The sequence below is a fragment of the Denticeps clupeoides genome, chromosome 3 (genome assembly GCF_900700375.1).
Source record: "Denticeps clupeoides chromosome 3, fDenClu1.1, whole genome shotgun sequence".
Taxonomy (NCBI): domain Eukaryota; kingdom Metazoa; phylum Chordata; class Actinopteri; order Clupeiformes; family Denticipitidae; genus Denticeps; species Denticeps clupeoides.
The window spans coordinates 5,895,077-5,919,007 of record NC_041709.1 but is presented as its reverse complement, the minus strand read 5'-3'; the positions used below and the strand labels follow the sequence as shown (position 1 = coordinate 5,919,007).

The window sequence follows — 23,931 nt, the reverse complement described above, 5'->3', positions numbered from 1 at the left end:
TTTAGGGGTTGCCTAGCGGGTAAGGAAGCATAGTCGGAAGGTTGTAGGTTCAAATCCTGAACTGCCAAGGTGCAGTCCCCACCCGCTGCTCCCTGCTCCACCTTGACCACCGGGTTAAATGCCATGTGCTGTGCTGCAGTGTTTCACAACTACAATCCTTTCACTTGTTTATTTTTGCCACAGCGATATTTAAAGATATATCTGCCTGCTTGACACATCTAATAAACCTGATGACTGCATTTGAAAATATAGAAACATGCAAGAGTTATGGTTACTATGTGGTAGTAGGATAGTGGGTAACACACTGTACTATAACCAGAAGACTACCCCACTGTACTCCTGAGCTTAACCCTGAGTGTCTCCAGGGGGACATATATGTGTGTGTCTGTGAGTAAGTGAATGTCTTTGTGAAACACTGCAGCACAGCACACGTGCACACAACGAAACGTGTCCTCTGCTTTGTGAGCAGTGTAAGGTAGTGATTTCAAATCACAGAATCCCAGCTTATATGTGTGTGGAGTTTGCATGCTCTTCCCCAGCCACAACAGGCGCCCGGGAAGCAGTGTGTGGGGAGGGTGATTTGCTCAGTGGCACCTTGGCGAATCGGGATTCGAACCAGCAACCTTCTGGTTACGGGGGCCGCTTCCTTAACAACTAGGCCACCCCCCCCAAGAGTGTGCCCTGTGGTGCAAGTAAAGTGAATGTTATTGTGAAACACAGCACAGTGCACAGAACAAATCTCGTGTCCTCTGGTGTTAACCCATCACCCTTGGTGAGCAGTGGGCAGCTGGGTGGTAGTAGCCTAGTGGGTAACACACTCGGGTTCGAATCCCCCTTACTACCATTGTGTCCCTGAGCAAGACACTTAACCCTAAGTTGCTCCAGGGAGACTGTCTTTGTAACTACTGGTTGTAAGTCGCTCTGGATAAGGGCGTCTGATAAATGCTGTAAATGTAAATGTGCCCGGGGAGCAGTGCTTTGGCGGGTCAGGATTCGAACCGGCAACCTTCTGATTATGGGTGAAGCCACTTCCTTACTGCCTGCCCTAGTGAGTCTCCACCCTGTGACCTGGGATGGCTTCTGGCAGCTGCAATCCTGAGTAATAAGACAACTAAGTGGTTTTGGAAAGTGAGTGAGTGAGTTATTATTAGATGGAATACAGAACATGACATGCAACAACTTGTTAAAGTTGTCTTGTGGGATATGAACCAAACTTATTGGCATATTACATTAAAACAACAATTTGACAGCAGTTTAAAGCAAACAGGTACAATCTCAGCCGAGCCCTTCGCTGAAATACTTGATATGGCCCAGCTTTTCGAAAGGAAATAGACTGAAAGTAAATCATCTTGAAATGTGACATGTTTTTCGACAACAGTGAATACATACACCTGCGAACAATGCCTCAAAAATAAAGCTTGCAATACACAACACTCTGGTGTACATGCTTACACACACTGTGCACTTTATGAAACAAATGTTCATATCTATTTTCCATTTTTTTTAATATATATCCAAATGGCATAACATTTGTCCAAGAGTAATAAAACAGACAAAACTGATAATGTCCCACAAACACGTTATGAGGCAAATAACAGATGTTTTGCAGTTTACTATGTACAACTTTCACACCGATGTGCCCAGGCGCCGCCGTCGGGATGGGGGTTCCAGGGTAACCATTAACCGGGGTCCCACTGGGCGGGGCGCCCTCAAAGCCTGGAATGACGCCTGGACCGAGACCAACGCTCGGCGCCACCCTCCAGGAGAGCCATCATACCGACCAACTTTAAATGCTCCTGTCTCCCGAACCGAATTCCCCGATCCAGGAGTTCGGTCACGGTCGCACCTAGCGCCACCGGGTCCACATGTGCTGCTGTGAGAGAGAGAGGGAGAGAGAGAGAGAGAGAGAGAGAGAGAGAGAGAGAGGGAGAGAGAGGGAGGGAGAGAAGGTAGGAGCCCGCCGTAAACGTCACGATCCTGTGGTTTGGGATCGGAGCGGAAACCCCTCCCGACTCCCAACTCCGGCGAGCGGGCGAAGAAAATAGGAATAGCAGGCGAGCGGGTCAGGAAACGCGGACGAATAAGAGGAGGCTCGAACAAAGTGAGTGCGTCGTGTGATCCGTCGACCGCCGCGGGGTCCGCGGCTCGGCGCCCCGGGAATTGGGACGTTCGTCCGTCCGCGTTTTATCCCAGGGAACGCGGGGAGGGGGGCAGGAAAAACACGTTAGCACGGCTAGCCGGGCTAGCGCGTCTCCGGTTAGTACCTCAGGGTCACGTCGCGCCCGGAACCCGCGGCAGGCGAGCTGGACCAGGGGTTCGCTTTTTTTTTTCTTTTTTTCTTGTTTTTATATCCCCGCGGTCGGTGGCCGGAGGACGGTCTTTGTGCGGACCGCACCGCGGAACTTTTCAGCGTTGTCCACGACCGTGTCCGTGGTCGGCTAATGAACCTCGGCGCTTCAAGTACTTTTCTTGTCTTTTATGAAGACCACCTGGTTGTGTAAAGTGCTTTACGTTTAAACACTAATTGGTATCTTTTGTCAGGACAACAAAATGCGAAATGACAACAGTTTTTACTTGTCTGCGCAAGGCAAATTTCTATTTGCTCGGTGGTAGGAAAAAATGTATGCAGTATTTTTGTCGTTGTAGTATATTGCTTTGCGTTTATGTGGACGACAATCTTTCGTTTCTTTCGTTCGGCTTTCGTGTTTCCTTGGTCCAGTTGCCCCATGACCTGCTCCGGAATTACTGTAAGCTGTGGACCGATTCCTCTGGTCCGGCTCTGTTCGCCGCTTTCCCGTCCGATGCCATTGTTACGCTCACATTTGCTTTTTTTTGTTTTTTTTCTGTACTTTTCGTGATTTATTATTTTCACGCAGAATGCGTTGGTAGTAGCCTAGTGGGGTAACACACTCGCCCATGAACCAGAAGACCCAGGTTCAAATCCCACTTACTACCATTGTGGCCCCGAGCAAAACACTTAACCCTAAGTTGCTTCAGGGGGGGACTGTCCCTGTAACTACTGGTTGAAAGTTGCTCTGGATAAGGGCGTCTGATAAATGCTGTAAATGTGTTGTTTCGGGGAAGTGGAGTTGGTGAAATAGATCAGCATCCAGATAATCACCCCCCCCCCCACCCCCTAAATCTGGTGACCCCAATCCTGGTGGTCTTTTTGCCTTTGGACTGCGGTGAGCCCTGTAATCGCATTCTGTCTCGGGTCTTAACGGACTGGAGAGGGCGTTTCTATAGGAAGGACTAGTTTGTGTGTGGTTTATCAGTATATTCATATTTCGTGTGTGTGTGTGTGAGTGGGTGTGAGGAGATTCCTCTGTGATGTTCCTCTGTTCAGTTGGGGCATTCAGGCGCCCTTCTCCCTGCCGCTGTTTCGCTGTGCACACTGCAGATCCTTGTTGTGGCAAAACTCCCACTCCATCCACTCCTCCAACTGGCCCAACTGTGCTGCTGGTGAAAGGAACGTGCTACTTTCTTGCATTAGGCACAGGGAGTGTGTTTTATTGTCTTAAATGTCTGTCATGTTTAGGCTCTAGAGCAAATGCAGTTCCAGTTTGGCAAAGATTTGACTTAATTAATTAATTAGCCTGTGCTGACAAAAATAACTTTTTGAATACCTGTGCAGTGCTACATGAAATTTGATGTTCAATTTAGGGCACACAAGTCTTAACATACTGTTATAAAGTGTGTGTGTATGCATGTATGTATAGGGGCCTAGCAGGTAAGGAATCCAGACCCCAGAAGGTTGCCAGGTCGCCAAGGTGCCACTGAGCACAACACCGTCCCCACACGCTGCTCCCCGGGTGCCTGTCATGGCTGCCCACTGCTCACCAAGGGTGATGGTTAAAAGCAGAGGACACGTTTCGTGGTGTGCACGTGTGCTGTGCTGCAGTGTTTCACAAAGACAATCACTTACTCATGCGTGTTATGTTTTATATTATATTGGGTGGTAGTGGCCTAGTGGGTTAGACACTCGCCTATGAACCAGAAGACCTAGGTTCGAATCCCACTTACTACCATTGTGTACCTGAGCAAAACACTTAACCCTAAATTGCTCCATGGGGGGACTGTCCCCTGTAACTACTGATTGTAAGTCGCTCTGGATAAGGGCGTCTGATAAATGCTGTAAATGTATATTAAAATATTTAACTTAATATTTACATTTATCCAGAGCGCCTTACAATCTGTAGTTACAGGGACAGTCATCCTGGAGACACTCAGGGTTAAGTGTCGTGCTCTGGGACACAATGGTAGTAAGTGACACACAGAATCTGTGACTGGTCTTCTGATTCATAGACGAGTGTCTTTCTAGGCTATTATAACCATCTGTAGAAAATGAGTGAGTGGTTTTATTTGAATAATTATGGGTCATGTGACAGGCATGGTGCAATGGATTCATATATTTATGGAATTTGCAAAAAAAATAAAATAGTTCATCATAACTGTTAAAAAGGGAACAAAGTCCTGTGCAGGTCATGATTCTTACAACATTGGAATTGATTATGACAATCATAATATTTTAGATTTTATTGATCTCCTGCTGTCCCTATTCAGTTAACCTACTACCCTGTTACAACCTGTGAGTCTCAAATAAAAGCATTTGTGTTGTCTCCTTGTTGATTGAGTTTCAGAATCTTTGGGTTGGTGGACTGTGAGGTGATTCTTATGTAATAGTCAATGGCGCCTGACAGTTCTCTAGGCATGTACACTACTTGAAAGGCATCTCGTGAACTTTTGGACATTGTTGGTCAAGTGGCTAGCTGTTGTGATGTTGGTAGTATCCTAGTGGGTTAGATACTCGCTTATGAACCAGATGACTACAAAGTCACAGGTTCAAACTCCACCTATTACCATTGTGCCCCTGAGCAAGACACTTAACCCTGAGAGTCAGGGGTACTGTCCATTTAACTACTGGTTGTGATAGATAAGGGAGTCACATACATTTTTGCTCTGTTGCAGGTCTTTGAATGGCTGCTGAAGTCAAGCATTTTCTTCCTTTATTTCAGGATATTTCACCTTCACCTTGTGAGAGAGGGTACAAGTGATCTTTGTTAATGCAAAATAGATCAATTGAGAAACACCTGAAGGATTTCTGCATGCATCATGAGCTGTAATAATGATGACGGTCCACAATGAACTTTTGATTATGCCAAGACGTTTTGGTTCATTGGTGCATTCCGCAATAATGTGTTTTGACCCCGCTCTGAAGCCATCCCCCTGTTGTTTACAGTGCGGGTCTCGTGGGTGGCAGTATGAATTCCAGCAGTGCAGCTCCCATCATCGCACCAAGAATGTGCAATGGGTGTGAAATGTGGTGACTACAGGCCTGCTGCTGCGTAGCTGCCGACAGCTTCAATCAAAGTTTTAAACAGTTTGTTAATTATGGTTACAGTGTCAGAATACTCTGCAAATAGTGGCTTTAAAACAGATGATTTAGGTCCTATTAGTATAAGTAAATGCAAGCTTGACCGAGCTAGTGGGTGGTGTTTGAAAAAGCTTGTATGAGGCACGCTGAGCTATTGTACTCGTCTGTGATGCAGCAAAGCCACAGAAGGCAACTGATAAAGCCGATAACAAGCATTATGGCAGATTAAATCCCACCGTCTGCACGGGGCACTCATTTACAGTAATTGCCTGCAATCTGCAGGGTGCTTATATGAAACAAATCTAGTGAGGCTGACATCTTTCTGATCACCGTAATGAGTTAAAAAGTCAGGTTTGTTTTGGTGCATCCTCGCTTAGACTGAAGAGGTTTTCTCTCATGTGGTGATTATGCAATACCTATTTGTATTGTGTGTGTGTGTGTGTGTGTGTGTGTGTGTGTGTGTGTGTTTTTTACCATCCTGTTGCATTTATGGGTTCAGTTGTGGCTTGGGGGTTTAAATAAGTCCAAAAAAATAATCACCTCTTCATGACTGTTTTCTCTTAAAGGTATCAAAATGAGCTCACACTACTATCACATTAATAAAATGTTAAAACGACGCATCAACACCAATAGTTTATGGCACTTTCAAGTTTGAAAGTGTTAGTAATGTAATAGTAATAGTAGTACTGTGTACTGTAAATGGTATTTGATTTTGATTATACCGACCTACCACAGAAATATCTGCGTCACATGCACGAAACCACTTCTGCTTGCAGTGCATTATTTCTTGAAAATGGAATAGACCACAGAGTGCATTGAGGAGCATCTTGTTAAAAAGAGTGGAGCATCGATAATTTGACCTGAGTTTTCCCACATACGTTCACAGGTCATCGCTGGATTTTCTCTTACTAATTAAACAAAAACCTTAAAATCTCCACTTTCACATGCATGTCTGAACCTACACACACATTGGTTTTTTAATTGCCGATAACGTCCAGCTAACTTTTTTACTAAAACAATCGTCATTTGAGGTGCTTTATTTCTTTATTTGAGCTCTGCACAGGGTAGATTATGTTACCTCATTGTATGCTTTAAGGTTTTTATCTGTGACAGAAAAAAAAAACCCTGACATGTTTGTCATTTCCTCTTTGCAGAAAGGGAAAAAACATGCAGACCTGAGAGCTGCTTGTCCCTGGTGAGTGAGTGAGAGAAACTGCGTGCCTCCAGAAGAAGATGGGGTTTGGTCAGGACCTGCGTAACTCCCACGAGGGCCTGATCAAACTGCAGGACTGGGAGCTGAAGCTGCTGGACACAGTCAAGCGCTTCATGACACTGCGTGTGAAGAGCGACAAGGAGTACTCCTCGCTTCTGCTCAACATCAGCCAGCAGGTGGACAAGCACGAGAGCTCCCAGATCCAGTACATCAGTAGCGTCTCCAAGGTAGCGACCCTGCTCTTACTTGCCTTGATAACGGCCTGCGTTTGTGTCTTACCCATAATAATGTTTTCTGCATCGCTTCTATCCCCCAACTCTCAGTCCTGGACTAGTATGGTGCAACAGACTGAAAACCTGAGCAAAATCATGAAGTCCCATGCAGAGGAACTCAACTCGGGACCTCTTCACCGCCTCACCATGATGATCAAAGACAAGCAGCATGTAAAAAAGAGCTACCAAAGCCTTCACCAGCAGATCCAGTCAGAGCTCTACAAGGTGTGTGTCACTGTTTATATCACCACATATGATTGTTCTAGTCACTTCCTTCTGATGTTACATGGAAATATTTTCCCATGAGCATCATCACATATTTTAAATGTCCCTATCCACTGTTTGTCTTCAGGCTTTTACATATTTACTTTAACTTTACTTTGTTTGAACTTTTTTTTAAAGGTAACAAAAAATGACTTGGAAAAGCTGAAATGCACCTATCGACAGTTAACCAAGGATGCCCATTGTGCCAAAGAAAAATACAAGGAAGCCGTTGCAAAAGGTAAAGCATGATGACTTGCCAAAAAACAGGCCTTGAACAGCTTCAGGGCTGGTTAAACATCTTTGTTGTCTGTTTAAAAAAAAAAAAAGGAATTTCAAGCATGATGGGATCTTTATTAAGTGTCATGCAAAGGTATTAGGAAATGCAAAGGGGTTTTTGGTAAAAGAGGCATGCCTACTAATCAGATGTTTTGTAAAAACAGCATATGAATAAAATATATCAGTTTTGTTTTTTTGTTTTTTTTTCTTTTTACAATATTCACCATATATGAAATGACCTCTTACCAATGGATCATCCTAGAAAGTTAAAAATGTTAAATCTTATATAAATTTAGTTTGTTTATATATATAACATAAAATGATGTATTTACATTCATTACATATTTTATATCATGAGATATAGACAGATTTATCCTGTGCACTCAAAATGGAAATCAACAAAGAGCATTAAAGTCTGTTTGAGCACATCAGGAGTAGTCAAACATTTCCAGATCACAGGATTGGTTGCACTTCTGACCCATAACTGACAATCAAAAACATACTTAATGTTGCAATCTGAGAAGGAAATGAGAAATATCTATCCTGACTGTCTGTAGACATTAACAGAGAGTTTATGTTCCTATAGAGTTGACTGTGTTGCTGTCCTATGCAAAGTAAACATTTATGTATACTTTACCCCAGTCCTCAGCGATCCCTGTCATTTTTGCAGAATATCAGTCTGTCCTTGAAGTTTTTCTTGGAGAGAAGTGGCTTCTTTGCCGCCCTTCTTGACATCAGGCCGTCCTCCAGAAGTCTTTGCCTCGCTGTGCATGCAGATGCAGTCACACATGCTTGCTGCCTTTCCTGAGCAAGCTCTGCACTGGTGGCACCCCCATCCCGCAGTTGAGACAGTACTGGCGCTTGCTGGATTTCTTGGGCACCCTAAAGCCTTCTTCACAACACTGATCACTTTTTAATGATCTGATAAATTGTTGATTTAGGTGCAATCTTAGTAGCAGCAATATCCTTGGCTGTGCCCTTTTTATGGTTTATGGTTAAAAGCAGAGGACCCAACACCGTGTGCTGTGCTGCAGTGTTTCACAATGACAATCACTTCACTTTCACTTTCCTGTAAAGCCCCAAAGCAATGATGATTGCACATGTTTCCTTGCAGGTAGCCATGGTGAACAGAGGAAGAACAATGATTTCAAGCATCACCCTCCTTTTAAAGCATTCCGTTTGCAATTCTAACTCAGTCAGCATGACAGAATGATCTCCAGCCTTGTGGTTATCAACACTCTCACTTGTTTTTATAAGATAATCATAAGAGGAACACTGAAATGATCTCAGCCGGTCTTTTTGTGGCAGGTCTGAATTGCACAGGAAATGGGTTTTTAGGGATTAAGTTCATTTTCATGGCAAAGAGGGACATTGCAATTCATCTGATCACTCTTCATAACATTCTGGAGTATATGCAAATAGCCATAATAATTAAAACACTAGCAGGAAACTTTGTGAAAACAGGAATTTGTGTCACTTTTTGCCACGCCTGATTGCCCCAGTGGACTATCTAGAACGGCATAGATGTCGTATATGTGAGTTTTAACTTATGGAATGCTTGATTTAAAAAAAAAAAAAAAAAAGTTGTAAATATTGTCACTCCGAACATTAGCAAGAAGTGTGTTCCAAAGCAGGGGAGCTCTGTAGCAGAAGGCTTGTCCACCTGCTGAGAATTTGGTTATTCTCGGTACCTGTAAGACCCAGAGCCTTGTGAGCGCAATTCTCCTGTAATCAGGGAGCAGTCTATAATTTAATAGTCTACGTGAAATTTTACCGGTAGCCAATGCAGTGAGGATAGAATCAGTGAGATGTGTTCAAATCTTCCTGTTCTTCCCTCTGTGTGCAGGCAAGGAGCCGGAGAAGGCCCGCGATCGCTACGACAAGGCTACCATGAAGCTGCACAACTTGCATAACCAGTATGTGCTGGCGGTGCGCAGTGCCCAGCTGCATCAGGAGCACTACCACGACACAGCGCTGCCCCTGCTGCTCGACTCGCTGCAGAGGATGCAGGAGGAGATGATCGGCGCACTGTGAGCACTGCCTGCACCGCGATGTCTCACCTACTGACAGACGGACGCACACATTTTACATCAAAAGTGTCTTTTAGTCTAGCATGTTGGGATGATGAGTGTGTGTGTGACTTCCACATTTTACTGATTTAAAAAAATGATTCCCTGACATTGGCCATTATTGTATGCAATTATTTTGAGGGGGAAACACACAAGTGAAATGTCCACACCTATTAAATAAACCATCCACTAACCTTATGTAACTTGCATTAAGATCAAACCCACACACATCTTAAGAAGCGATACATTACATCCTCTGTAATCGTTGGTTTAAACAATACAGCACATCCTGCTGCTAATGAAATCTCCTTTTTTTTTTTTTTTTAGCAGTTTGATTCATTTAATGTTGTGATTAATCTGAAGTCCTGTAGTGTCTAAAGAACAAATAATGCAGTCATGATACATTGAAGCTAAACAGCTGTGTAATGTCTAGTTTATTTGATAAAGATTTGTCTGATTTGTATTGAAATCATTTCTGTTTTTTTTTTTTTTTTAATTCTCATTTGAAGGAAGGGGATCTTGGAGGAGTACAGTGAAATCACCAGCCTTTTGACTGATGAGATTGTTAAGGTGCACAAAGAAATCCACACCTCCATTGACCAAATTGATCCTGTGACAGAATACGAACCGTTTATTGAAGTGTACAGGTATGTTCTCCAAACATCCTTGGGTAACACAAATTTTCACCAGACTATTCATATGCTTGTGTGTTAATGTAGGTTTGACACATATAGGTGCTTCATTCATGTCTTTCTTCAGGTCACCTGAAACCAAAGAATCTTCTGTAGAGTTTGATGTGTCTCTGTTAGAGGACACAGAGAATCTTCAGGCCAATGAGATTCTGTGGAATAATTTGACAGCGGACAGTTTACAAGCCATGTGAGTGTGGTATTCAGGAATTGTGACACGCTCCCCAAGTATTCCACATTTCGTATATACACTTCGTCTTGTTGATTTTGCATGCTTTTATTTATGTATTTTTTTCTGCTCTTATTTTGAATGCCTGCGGCCTCCAGGCTGAAGTCCACAGCAGATGAGCTGCTTATTACCCAGGATAATCTTCACAGCAAAGAGGACCTGATGATTGAGCTCGAAAGCAAGATCATAGAGTCCACAAAGACCTGTGAGAAGAAGTCTGAGTGCGTAAATATAATTATTATTATTACCATAAACCTTGATGTGGTAATTAATGTTTTGATGTGTGTTTCTGATTCAAACAAATTTTCCAATGAGATGTAGTATTTTTTTTTCACTTTCCAATGTCATATAATTTTTAAAATTGGCCACATGGAACACCCAGTTTGTTCCATTTTGTTCTTTTGTCAGTATAAAAATCCACATCTAACTACACCAGCATATATGCTGCCTGCAGCGTTGTGGCAACGTGTTTTCCCTTTAACAATTCTTCATCAAATCCAGAGCCTACCTCACACTGCACACATTTCTAAAAGCCATGCTGACATCCAGTAGCTGAGAGAAGAGCCCTGAATGCAAGAATCTGTGATTGACATCAATCAATTTGCAGAACTCTTCTCCTAGTAAGGAGTACATCTCTGTGTGTGTAATAGAGGTGTGCCAAAATAGTGAGATGTGTCATAGTGTATAGTATTTGCATTGTGATTGAGCCACATAGTTTGTGTAAATTCGAAACTTGCCAACACAGTGTTCTTTTCCCATTTTCAAATTGAATATCTGGCTATCATCAAATTCATCAAAATTTGACTGAAATGGTCGAAATGGCTAATCCATCAGTCCATTACTTGACTTTATTCAGTGTTTTTCTGCCCCTGAAAACTGACCACCAGTATGACGTCTGACGGCAGCTTCTAAATAGTCTGAAATCTGCATTGCAGCTGTGAAGTTTTTGTGAAAATGTGCAGTGATTGGCGGATGGGGTCGGACTGTTGAACGTGTCGTCCGGAACATTCTTTAAGGTCTGCTGGCTAATCCCTGGGGGAAAAATAGCTGATGACATAATCAGTCCACACGCTCATCCTCCGGGACCCATATGGGGGCTAAGCACCCTCCAACTGTTCTCAGAGATTACTTTTTTCTCTGATTCTAAGTATTGATGCTTGGTGACGTTTGTTCTTTCAAAAAATTCATCCCATATGTGTGCATATGAGGGGAAATAGAGGACAAGTGCTTAGGCAGCAACTCATTTCAGTTTGCAGCAATTTGTCAAAAACTCTCCTCACCAAATGTTCCACAAAAGGGATTTTGCTAGTGTTTGTGTTAATCTAAATGAATGTTCTTTCTCTCTCTCTTGCTTGCTCTCGCGCTCTCAGCGTGGTGTTACTACTCAGTCAGAAACAGTCTCTGGAGGAGCTGAAACAGACCGTACAGCTGCTGCGCTGCACAGAGGCAAAGCTCTTGGCCCAGAAAGATTTGCTGGAGCAGAAGATGCAGGAGAACGAGGGCAAGGAACCACCGCCTGTTGTTAACTACGAAGAAGACGCACGCTCCATCAACTCAATGGTCAGTTATCTTATTAACCTTTCCCAGTTCCCCAGGTATGAAATGTGGTGGATGTGCAGTTGTGTTGAGTCTCATAATTTTACAACAAAAATCCATTTATGCTTTCCCAGATGTTTGAGGAAAGGGGAGTATTTTATAAAATTATGCAGTTCAAACATAAGCAAAATGAAACATTAAATGTACCATATAAGTCTGTAATGGATTTTTCACATCTAACAGTAAATTAACATTTGTATTTGTCGCATAAGCCATCATATGCTGTACTTGCAGTGAAATGCTCCAAATATGTTTAGCTTATGTATGGCTACAAACTATAAAACAGAATAAACCATATAGAATAAAATTAGCAAGTATATTGTCTTAGGCAAATCTATTGCATCCTGTAATTCAATGAAGTTGCACAGAATATATTATATTTTGTATGACTCCCTTGAGGAGGGAAAGAGATGTGAAGGTCCAGGTTGAGAGCCTGAATGGCCTGTGGGAAGAAGCAGACCAAGTAGAGATGTTTCCCGACTGGGTGCTTAGGGCATTTCTCAGGAAAGTGTTGCTATATTGCATAAATCACCCCAAAAATCTGATATAACCCCAACACTTGATTCCTGAAAGTCATTTTCACTTATACAAAATCTCATCATCGCTTGTGTGTTTCAGAGGCGTGATGATTGGATAGGGTCTTGTCATTATTTCCATGGATCTGATCCTTACCACTTTATCACATTTGGCTGGTTTTGCAATGTCTGAAGTCTGCCTAATCCGAGATTATCCCTCTGATGTCCCACTGAAACTCACCCCACCAATCTTCCACCCCTAGTCTGATTTTATGAGTTATGGCATGTTGTTTACATGTTTTAGTTTTATTCTGCTTTTTTTCTAAATGAGGCTGGTGTTGGTGTAATGAGACTGTGGAGGGCAGTAGATCCTCACTTTTTCCTCTGAAGAGATTGTCTTCCACACCCTTCAGAGCAGCATGGCATTGTTCTCGAGTGAGAAAATAAATGTTTATGTACCTATTCAAGGCCCAAGTGTGAAATGAATTACTGTGAGATTTTGCTAGATGCAGATTCATCATAACCTTTTAATCGGATTAGACAGATTAAGAGACATCGGTTTCATAATGTGCTAAATAATGTCTTACTGTATGTGTCTTCTGTTGTAGGACAAAGCCACAAAGGTATCAAAGTTTGACACACTGCGACACTCCTTTGCTGGGATCATCCGCTCACCAAAGTCTCTCCTGGGTTCATCTTCAGTTAGTATCAGCATGAGAGAAAAAAATTACAAGCTCCAATTTAGAGCTTGTAATCAGTATCAAAAACTGGATATATTTCTATGCTTGTTTTTCAAAGCTGCTCCTCATAATGGTAATACTAAATGTCAGTGAATGTGTTTCTCTGCAGTTTTTTGATGTGATTCCCACCAGTGAAAAGCCCCTGGGGGAACAGGAGTGGTACCATGGTGCTATCCCCAGGACTGAAGCTCAGGAGCTTCTGAAACAGCAGGGTGATTTCTTGGTGCGTGAAAGTCATGGCAAACCTGGGGAATATGTTCTGTCTGTGTTCTCCGATGGTCAGAGGCGGCACTTCATCATCCAGTTTGCTGATGTGAGTACACTGGAGAGGGGTTGAAGGGGACACCTGCTTATCTGCTTTTCCCAATACCTTATTGAATCTCTATGACTGAAATATTCTGTATTTTAATCTAACTGCTAATTTTTTTTCTCCAAAGATCATAACATCTGGCTTCTGTTCCTCTTTGCATAGAATCAATATCGGTTTGAAGGCACCGGATTCCCCACCATTCCTCAGCTAATAGAGCATCATTACTCCACAAAGCAGGTCATCACGAAGAAATCTGGGGTTGTCCTTTTAAACCCTGTTGTCAAGGTGAGGAAATTTCCTTTTATATGGCATCGAATTTGATTGGACTTCACTCATTCAGCCTGGGAAATGATCTGTAAAGATGACTGGGAAGCACAATTTTTGAGACCATCTTATTTTGGTTTGTGTTTTGGGGTACTGTGATGGTGATTTTTTCCCATATTTTTCTATGTAATACACAGCAGATGGGGAGTGTTTAATAAAGTCACATCCAGTGTGTCACATCCAGGATTTATAGGAATAGTTACGAAATAAAAGAAGTCTAATGCATGGTCCTGTGGACGTGTCAGATGTTGTGTGTATGCGCGCAACTTTTTTTTTCTTTTTTTTTTCTCCCCCTTGTAGTATCAGATATAGTTTCGAGAATCAAGTACCATCCTTAGTTTCAATATTGTGACAAGCCTACGGAGAAGAATGTGTGGGTTATTTTTTTTCAATAGACAGTTGTTTTGCTGTGCTTTGTAACAGATGTGAAATGCACCTTTAAGACAAGCTGTGTTATGTGGTGGCAGAGCTATCAGCCTGCACTTGTGTGTTTTTCCTTTAGTTCAGTTATATGAGTCTCTTGGACTTGGGAAGCTTGTAATAAGAACCATTTGTATTTTTCTTTCACTTTTGAATAGAGCAGTAACAGTAAGAGAAATCCGACTTCTATTTTGTTTCATGTCTGAACATATAGTTATTCAACCGGGCGTAGTTAGGTTGAAATACCGAAAAGTTAATAAGTGGAGAGTAGGATGGAGATCCCAGCATCTGTGTGAGTGTTGTTCTTTATGGTTTGACTGCTCCCCCTCAAAAATACTACAAAACAGGTTACCTTCTGGAGTCGCTCGTCTTTCAGCTCCTCCACTAGAGCAGTGATTGGACCAGTTTTCTGCTGGTGCAAATTATAGTTGTTCTGCTCATGTGCCTGACTGAGAGGAGGAGAGAGAGAAATGCTTATACATGCTATTTATTCAGTTGAAGTAGTTCTTAAACAATGCCTTGTTCACAGTATGTCAGAATAGGAATTCACTTTTCTGTGGCCATTATTGTTAACCAAGATATTATTACTGATTGAACTGAATGGATGGAACTGTTTCTCATACCTTCCAGTTTGTTATGTGTTGATGAAGGTCTGCAAAGCTTGTCTCAGTGGTGTTGAACTTAATGGTATTTTAATTGAAGTCATTATCAGTGTGGTGCTAATGATTTCTCCCATTACCACTGAGGTGAATTTGCTGATGCTTCAAAACGTTAAGTGCTTTTTAATGGCCCACCGACAGGCTTTAGGCCGCATCAGTGCAAAGCAATGTCTCTGACCTTTAGGCCTCTCTCTGTTGAATGTAAAGTTTTTGTAATTTTCGGAGGATGTGTTTTTGTGTGTAATTGATGAGGTTCATTGACTGGGAAGAAGCTGCCTGTTCAGTGGATTCCTTATAGTGTTTTAAGAGTTGCTGCTGTGCTGTTGTTGTTCAAGTCAGTCTCTTTGTTGCTTCAATCAGTGGTCTGGACCCTAATTGCTTGGCTTCCATAATTATTTGACAAACATCTGGTGAAATACTATGTAAATGAAAGCTTTGTGGGCCATACTTGTGTAATTACATACAAGGAGCATCAGACAAGGACTTCTGTGGTTGTGGGTGTCCCTCATTGTGAGGTCTTCATGTTTTTGCTGTTTGAAAAATAGACTGACACTTAGAGGAAAAGAAATTTGACATTGTTTTTGTTTTTATGCTTACTTGGATTCAGATTAAAATAAATTATTACATTTTCAGGATAAGAAGTGGATCCTGAACCACGAAGATGTCATTCTTGGGGAGCTCTTAGGCAAAGTATGTTTTAGTGTCAAGAACACTATGTTGGTGCGTCATTGACATTGTTTACACAGATTAATCTTTTGATGGGGAAAAATCCTGTTTCTAGGGCAACTTTGGTGAGGTGTTCAAAGGAACTCTGAGAGACAAAACGCCTGTGGCAGTCAAGACCTGTAAAGAAGATCTGCCACAGGACCTGAAGATCAAATTTCTGTCGGAAGCAAGGTCTGTAAAGACCATTGTTTGTTTTTTCATGTCATAAATTAATACTTGCAGTGATGTACATATTTTAAATTTTCTATACTGTAATATACAAACAGTTGATATTGCACCCTGTTCAAGTACAGACTGTGTAAAGATTTCAGAGACATATGCAAATGATTTAGTCTAGCTGCATCATTTTATTTCGGGTTGTCTTACCATTTGTTTATTTTAAAATTTCTTTACAGGATTCTAAAGCAATATGATCATCCGAATATTGTGAAGTTAATAGGTGTCTGTACTCAAAGACAGCCAATTTATATTGTGATGGAGCTTGTACCAGGTACTAATACTCTAAAGAACTTTAATAACTTGACATGGTACATCAAAATTCTTGTAATTATAGTCTCACATAGTCTCTTTGCTCTGATGCATGACAGGAGGGGACTTCTTGTCTTTCTTGCGGAAGAAGAAAGAAGACCTGAAGGCAAAGCAGCTGGTGAAGTTCGCTTTGGATGCTGCGGCAGGAATGGCATACCTCGAGCTCAAAAACTGCATCCACAGGTCAGGCAGGGGCCATGTCCCTACAAGCATTTAGAATAGAATTGAATAGTCTATATCGTCACTGTTGCAGGAACAATTAAAAACCGTTTAGTAGCTCTTCCTGGCAACATAATAATTAAGATAATCTATCTACAATACAATCAATATAAAAAATGTAAATAGCAGAAACCTGTTCAAGAATAGATGTTAAATTGCTTATATAAAGGAATTACATTCAGAATAGATTACATGATGACGTATATTGCAGGCTTGTAAGTCATGACTGACTTTGGGGGGGGGCATGGTTTACTGCCTGGGATAAAAGATGTTTTTGAGTACTCTCACTGAACATCTTCCAGAGGCCACGGAGGAGAAAAGTGAGTGTCCAGGATGTGAAGAGTCTTTAATTATGTTAATTGGCTCCCTGTCTATGTGAATATCTCTGAGGAGGGCTGCACTTCCTCCTTGTCCTCTGTTTTACAGCAACTGTACCACACTGTACAGTCATTGCCAAAAGTTTTGAGAACGACACTTACTGGTTTTCACAAGGTTTGCTGCTTCCGTTTTTTTATTATGGCAATTTGGACATACTCCACAATGTTATGAAGAATGATCAGATGAATTGCAAAGTCCCTCTTTGCCATGAAAATGAACTTAAGCCCAAAAAAACCATTTCCACTGCATTTAAGCCCTGCCACAAAAGGACTTGCTGATTTCAGTGATCCTCTTGTTAACACAAGTGAGAGTGTGGACGAGCACAACGCTGGAGATCATTCTGTCATGCTGACCGAGTTAGAATAGCAGACGGGATGCTTTAAAAGGAGGGTGATGCTTGAAATCGTAATTCTTTCTCTGTTAACCATGGTTACCTGCAAGGAAACATGTGCAGTCGTCATTGCGCTGCATAAAAAGGGCTTCACAGGCAAGGATATTGCTGCTACTAAGATTCCACCTAAATAAACAATTTATCTGATCATCAAAAAATTCATTTGTCAATAAAAGCCTTTGAAACTCATAAATGCTTGTAATTATACTTCAATACACCACAGAAACAACTGACAAAAAGACCTAAAACACTGTGGCGGCAAACTTTGTGAAAACCAGTATTTGTGTCATTCTCTTAACTTTTGATGATGACTGTACAGCATTAGATCAGGAGACTCGATGGTGGAGTGATAGAAGTTGGCCAGCAGGCCAATGCAGTCTTTGAAAATGCAGTCTTTGTTGTGCCTTCCCCACCTGGTGTAACATGTTAAGATATGAGCATTGAGGGCCTAGCGGTTAAGAAAATGGACCCGTAATCGAAAGGTTGCCGCTTCAAATCCCAAACTGCCAAGGGTTGTCGTTGTGATACACCGCAGTGTATTTGGGCAGTGGGCAGCCATGAGAGGTGCCCGGGGAGCAGTGTGTGTGGGGATTGTACTTTGCTCACTGACAACATGGCGGTTCACAACCTTCTGATTATAAACCCTCTTACTTAAATTCTAGGTTTTTTAGAAAAAAACTTGACTTTCTCCAACCATAAAAAACTATATTCCATCATTCTAACGATAAATAAGACCAAAGCTGTGAAATTGCCTTCTGTCCTTTCGTAAATTAGTTCCTTGATTTCTCTGTGTCCACTGCTGCTCTACAGTAATATCCACAGTGAGAGTGTAGCACACTGAGCTGTGAAACTGTGCTTCTCTCAAGAGAAGCTACGATGTAAATCATACTATCAGCATATTTCTAGTTTCTCAGTGCCAGGCACCTTGCGACCGCCTTCACAGCTTAGAAACTCCAGTCAGCAGAAATGCCAAATCCAACACTTCAGACCGATGGGAGTTGGTGTGAGCAACAGACATTTTTTTTTAAATATATAAAACTGAAATGGGAGCAACATTCCAGTCTTTAAAAAAAAAAATGTCTACAATCCAGTAATATGTTACTGTCATTATTTTTCTGCTCCGTGACAGGGCAGAATCTCTAGGATTTGTTCTCCAGCAGATATGGAACACATCAAGGTGGAGAAAATGCCGCTTTGCCTTTATAGCAGTTGCTGCTGTGGCAGAGTTAGAGGGAGTAGATGAACTGCAGTTAATCACACAGCGAGTAATGGAGTTTGTGATAGAATACAGCTGCAATTTCAAAAGTGGTAGAGGGTTTGAAAATGCTCACTCTATAGCTGCAGTCCGTGTCTGAAGCACGCAATCGGTCTTTTTTTTTTTTTTTTTTTTTTTTTGGTTAACCAATCTTCATTAATCAGACTACAGAATCAGTGCTATTACTAGAGGAGAATCTAGAATAAATTCAGTCTGTTCACATATCTCTTCACACTGCAAAACGAACGTGGCCTGAATTCGATTTTATGCTCAATTCAGTATGCTGAACTGTTCACATTACTCTTTTTAATATCAGTTTTCAATGTGAACAGGGGAAAAAGCGAAAGCTAAAAAGCTAGAATACAGAGTCATAATTGAGCATTAAGGCCTGCAGTGTGGACATGGCCTTATTTTAATGTTGAAATTAGTGCAGTAACAGACTGGTGTTCGGCCAACAAGCCTCTATTGTATTTTATGGTCAAGTGAGGCCATACCAGTGATTTACATAGAGTACGAGGGCTTTCCATTTCTGTGTACAACTGTTTGACAATGAAATGTTATCTTTGAAACAGAGTGGTGAACTTGCTGTATGGGCTTCCATACCCAATTAAGTAATATATAATATACTTAATTGGGTATTAAGAAATATACATTCCAAATTCCTTTAATGCAATTTATTGAATTTATTTTCCCATCCATATCACCAAGTAAGTAATTGGTGCAGAATGTTTCAATTAAGAATGTCCATGATAATTCCACACCTAAACACATTCTGTTGTGTGCCAGTGTAGATTGTGTGTGTCCAGAAATACATGCTGTTGTGTTAGGCTTCCTACAGTCTGGATTAAAATTAGCTGTAGTTCCCTCAAAAATCCTTGCTCTAATTTATTCAGATATATCAAGAAATTTCTGGGTTTTACTTCATCAAAAACTCTTCCTCACCCACTCACGTGTTAATATTCAGTTTGAATAACTCCTTGATAACAAACAGCTTTCCTTTGAAATCCTTTCCCTGCGATGGATAATGAGGAGCTGAAGGACTTGATGTGATGAAAGATGCTGCTTTACTAGCAACATTGTTAAGAGTCTCTCTCCCAAAACGCGTGTACAAAGCTGTATGATGGTGAATGTGTGCACTGGCTCTGCACTGTTTCAGCAGAAGAACAGTAATGATCAGCAGCACAAACTCCCTCAGGGTCTGAGTCCAGACCCACAGCTCCATTTTGCTTGACCCCAATCACAGCGATATGCAGGGTGATACCCCCAGCCCCAATGAGATGTGAGGCAGAGTGAGAATGAATGGTGTTCATAAATCTTCCACAGGGACTTGGCTGCAAGAAACTGCCTGGTGGGAGATAGCAACCTGCTGAAGATCAGCGATTTTGGGATGTCCAGGCAAGAGGATGATGGCATTTACTCATCATCTGGCTTGAAACAGATTCCCATTAAGTGGACTGCACCTGAAGCACTGAATTATGGTATTTCTTGCTTTTGTTTGTTTTATGTGTATTATTTACTGCATCCTTACCTGTTGATGTAGAATTTGATTGATAACATTGGTAATAATTGCTTTGAACTATTCACCCTGTAGGGGGAATTGTATGCATCTGTATTTTGCCACCTCACCTGCACTATAACATTGGCTGCCTGTGTATCATATTGATGAACCTGGTGTTGTTTTTTATTAGTCTTAATTGTTTGTGTGCAGGGAGATACAGCTCTGAGAGTGATGTGTGGAGCTATGGCATTCTCCTGTGGGAGACATTCAGCCTGGGAATGTGCCCTTACCCCGGTATGACCAACCAGCAAGCTCGAGAGCAAGTAGAGAAAGGTACACTCCAACGCGCTGTTCCATTTTAGAAAAGTATTACTCTTCTCTAGATTTTAGAATTTCCATTTTCAATATTGTGCAGTGAGATGTTGATCCCCATTAACTATCAAAACAATTAGCCACACAAGGCTGTGTGGCTTTTATTTTTGTCTATGTAGTCACTGTATTATTCACTGTGTCCATGGTCCCAGGTGGTTTGTTTTTTTTTTTTTTTTTTTTAAATGATGTGGAAGTATTATCATGCTCAGACGATTGAATGCTTTAGAAACTTACTTTTTATAATTTGTACATTATATATAATGTACTCACTACCTAATTTTCAAAACCAGACAGACCATAATGCATTTTGCAAATGATTAATTTATTTTTTTCTTTCATTTCACACAGTCATCCATCATGGATTAAAACTTAAGTGTAATTTCTCAGGCCTGTTTTTGCTAATGGATGATGACAGCACATATGCTCATTAGTTCTGTGCTACAGGCGTTTTAATTGGTTATGCTTTACACACAAAAAACGGGAGGGATGAGAAAATAATGTAAGTTACTGAAGGACATACTTATTGAAACAAATAAAATAATGAAGTTTGCTGTTGGGGGAGAAATAGCTTTTTATGAGGTTTTATTTGATCCTAATGTGCATCATTATCATATCAAGATCCTCATGCCTCTTCATCTCATCTCCTCAGGATACAGAATGTCTTGTCCGCAGAAATGCCCAGAGGAGGTTTACAAGATCATGCAGAAATGCTGGGAGTACAAACCTGAAAACCGGCCCAAGTTTGCTGACATTCAGAAGGAACTGGCATCCGTAAAGAAAAAGTAGCAGGGAGGGATGGGGCGAGGGATGTTTTGAGTTGGGACTCAGTTTACACTCCACACCCAGATGCTCCCTGTCCTGGAAGAGAAGCATCTAGAAAGAAACTGTCTGTCTCAATAACACTATAGCTGAATTGTGACATAATCACTGTGTGGAGCTGCCTATGCAATTTAAAAAAAAAATATATATATATATATATATACACACACACACACACACATCAGCCACTGCTTTGCTCTCTTTGAGCACTCTTGGTTTTCTCTGAAAGGATGTTTTACATATGTGATCTAGCCATTATGTATCCTGTGACTAAGGACAGCTTTCAGTTATCTCAGTTAAGTAGCAATTTCTAATTTCTCAAACAGTGAAATTATCAAGGCCGTGAATGTACAGTATGAAAATCTGGCACCATTTTGCAAGAATCCATTAAAAATCTGGATTATACCAGGCTTTTACACTAGGTCACAGAGTAGAATGTCTAAAGACATGATATATTGTGGCTAAGTAATTTGTAATGAATGTGAACATATAAAAGGTGAAACCTTTAAAACAAAGTTTTGTTTTTTTTCCTGAGTTTGAAAAGTGAAGGACTAAGCATTGAATTGAATAGTCTATATTGTCACTGTTGCAGGAACAATTAAAAACCATTTAGTAGCTCTTCTTGGCAGCATAATAATGAAACGCATACGTTGACTGACACTCCTCTGTAATAAATTGAAGAATGTGTACAGCACAGACTACCATATAAAGTAGAGCTGAAGTCACCAAGCTATTTACTGAAAACTGAGCACACACAGCTTAGTACTGAATTATTATTTTATTTTTTTGGTATCAGGGCGTTGTGGGGGATATCTTTGAATTCAGTGACCTCTCTACAGGGTGCTCTTGTTTAAAACATTATAGTTTCTGTTCTATTGGGTGGAATGACATTTGTTGCCAAGGGACAGAAAACAGAAATGGGAACAGATGGCCAGGCAATTACCTTTTTCCCCCCCACTGTGTATTTTTATACTTCTATTTCAATTACATTTTCTGAAATTGTTTGGTAATGAACAGACCACAGGAGATTGGCCAGTGTGTTATATTGCAACAAATGTTTTCTGTAGTTGTTATACTAAATAGATTTAGTATGAAAGTATTGAATGTCATTTCAAGTGTCATTACCCAAGATGCCACATTACTTACCAAAATGAAAGAGCTGAATAATGCATCTTTAGAATTGTCAGTGACCAAAGCAAACTCTGTGTTCAACACAGCTAACCCTAGACCACCTGGTATGTCTAAGACCAAATCTTCAAAATTCAGTTTAAGAGAAGTACTTTTACCAATTTGTGTTTACCACATTCACCATTTCATTCATAGTTCTCACACATGGTCGCTGGAGTGAGGGTTAAATGCTTGTGTTTTGGTCAGGTGCCATGTATCCTTTTATTTTTCTAAAAACTAGATGGCGCTGATGCCAATTTCCCAAGTGTATATCACCTGCCACTTAATACTATTCCAAGTCACATAAACTCCATTATTTTTTTTTGTCTATAGATTTTCATTCTTTTCCATTGAGGTTTACTCAGAAGATGCTCGTTATGCATTTTGTAAATATATTGTAGATTCTGTACTTTGTGTTTTTCTAATACTAAACAAAAAGAATGTGTTATTGTAACATTGTTGATTTGTGTTTCGTCACAAAGTATCACATCCCACATGCTGACCTGGCAGTAGCAAGACTGCAAACATGTTTAGATGAAAATGCATAGAACTAGACATTTGTTTTTACATTTTTTTTAGCTTAGTACCATGTGAGGATTTACAGTTCTTGCCAAATCACTCAGTTCTAGAATATTCCTAAAACTACTGTACAAATGTCAAACTTAAAACCAGTTGCTGAGTCTGTTTCATCATAGAGAAGTAAATTAGGTGAGACTACTGGTCAGTAAGCTCTTAAACATTCTTATATATGCTTGTAGTGTTAAGCTGGGTTTCCTTTAATTTATTTGCAGTACCATACTAGTAGTCTTAGCATTTTTACCATTGCCTTTGTATTATTTCCTTCGATTCCAACTGTCAGTATATTAAAATATTTGCCAGTATTTTTTTTTTTTTTAAACCATAGAATTTTTAAAGTAGTAACTTTCTTTCAGCCCCCTTGTTAAATTACAAATCATGTTTATGCTTCTTTTTTTTCTAAATCTGAAATTATGTAAATCATTCATTATAGTATACGGTTCAGTGTACATGGTCAGGTTCTTACAAACATCTTCCCTTCAGCATACCTGAAGTATGAGCATTAATGAAAGAACTTTTCCTAAACGTGTTATATGTGATAAAGAATAAAAATTTAATTTAAAGAGCTGGGATATTTATTTCTGCAGAGACTTTATATATGTATTTGCACTTTTGGCCATAGGTTTTAAAAAATAGCATTCCACACAGAAATCCCATGTTTAACCAACAGTCATTTCCAATGTAATAGACTACACTGGATTTAAATGACTATCCCAGTGATTATCAATATGTAGGTGAAAATTGTGACTATAATTAGAATGTCCACATTGTACTTTACAGTTCCTTCTTGTTGTTTTTTTCCCCCCCATTTTTCATGGCACTTCACAGCAGTTGTAAGCCCACGGTTGTGCTTGTTTATTTTGTACACTTGAAATAAATTCTTTTGGCTCTTTGACTGTTTTTATTATTATTGTTGTTGTTGTTAAGCTGAACTCCAAGCTGTGCATAACTGCACAGGCTGTTGATTGACCTATTCTTTGTTTTAAGCATGGTGGAACCTCTCAGCATGTGCTACTAGATGTGTTTTTTTGGCATTTGTAAAAGTGTGGTAT

The 23,931-nt window shown here is 40.6% G+C and overlaps 1 protein-coding gene across 1 annotated transcript; it reads left to right on the top strand.

The window, feature by feature from the left end:
- Positions 1-1,763: 1,763 nt before the first annotated feature.
- On the top strand, positions 1,764-23,774 carry fer (fer (fps/fes related) tyrosine kinase). The gene is made up of 19 exons (XM_028971912.1): positions 1,764-2,101; positions 6,529-6,814; positions 6,911-7,084; positions 7,262-7,361; positions 9,246-9,429; positions 9,978-10,115; positions 10,228-10,347; positions 10,485-10,607; positions 11,757-11,946; positions 13,106-13,198; positions 13,347-13,550; positions 13,710-13,832; positions 15,584-15,640; positions 15,732-15,847; positions 16,072-16,166; positions 16,264-16,387; positions 19,771-19,925; positions 20,156-20,278; positions 20,967-23,774. Exons 2-19 carry the CDS (start codon positions 6,608-6,610, stop codon positions 21,101-21,103), a joined length of 2,463 nt encoding a protein of 820 aa, XP_028827745.1. The 5' UTR covers positions 1,764-2,101; positions 6,529-6,607; the 3' UTR covers positions 21,104-23,774.
- The last annotated feature ends 157 nt before the right edge of the window (positions 23,775-23,931 follow it).

What these genes read in the sequence shown, in the direction of transcription:
- fer (XM_028971912.1), top strand. Translation starts at nt 6,608, where the DNA reads ATGGGGTTTGGTCAGGACCTGCGTAACTCCCACGAGGGCCTGATCAAA. An exon ending in CCGTTTATTGAAGTGTACAG is followed by an intron (nt 10,116 to 10,227) that starts GTATGTTCTCCA and finishes GTCTTTCTTCAG; the next exon opens with GTCACCTGAAACCAAAGAAT. An exon ending in AAATTTCTGTCGGAAGCAAG is followed by an intron (nt 15,848 to 16,071) that starts GTCTGTAAAGAC and finishes ATTTCTTTACAG; the next exon opens with GATTCTAAAGCAATATGATC.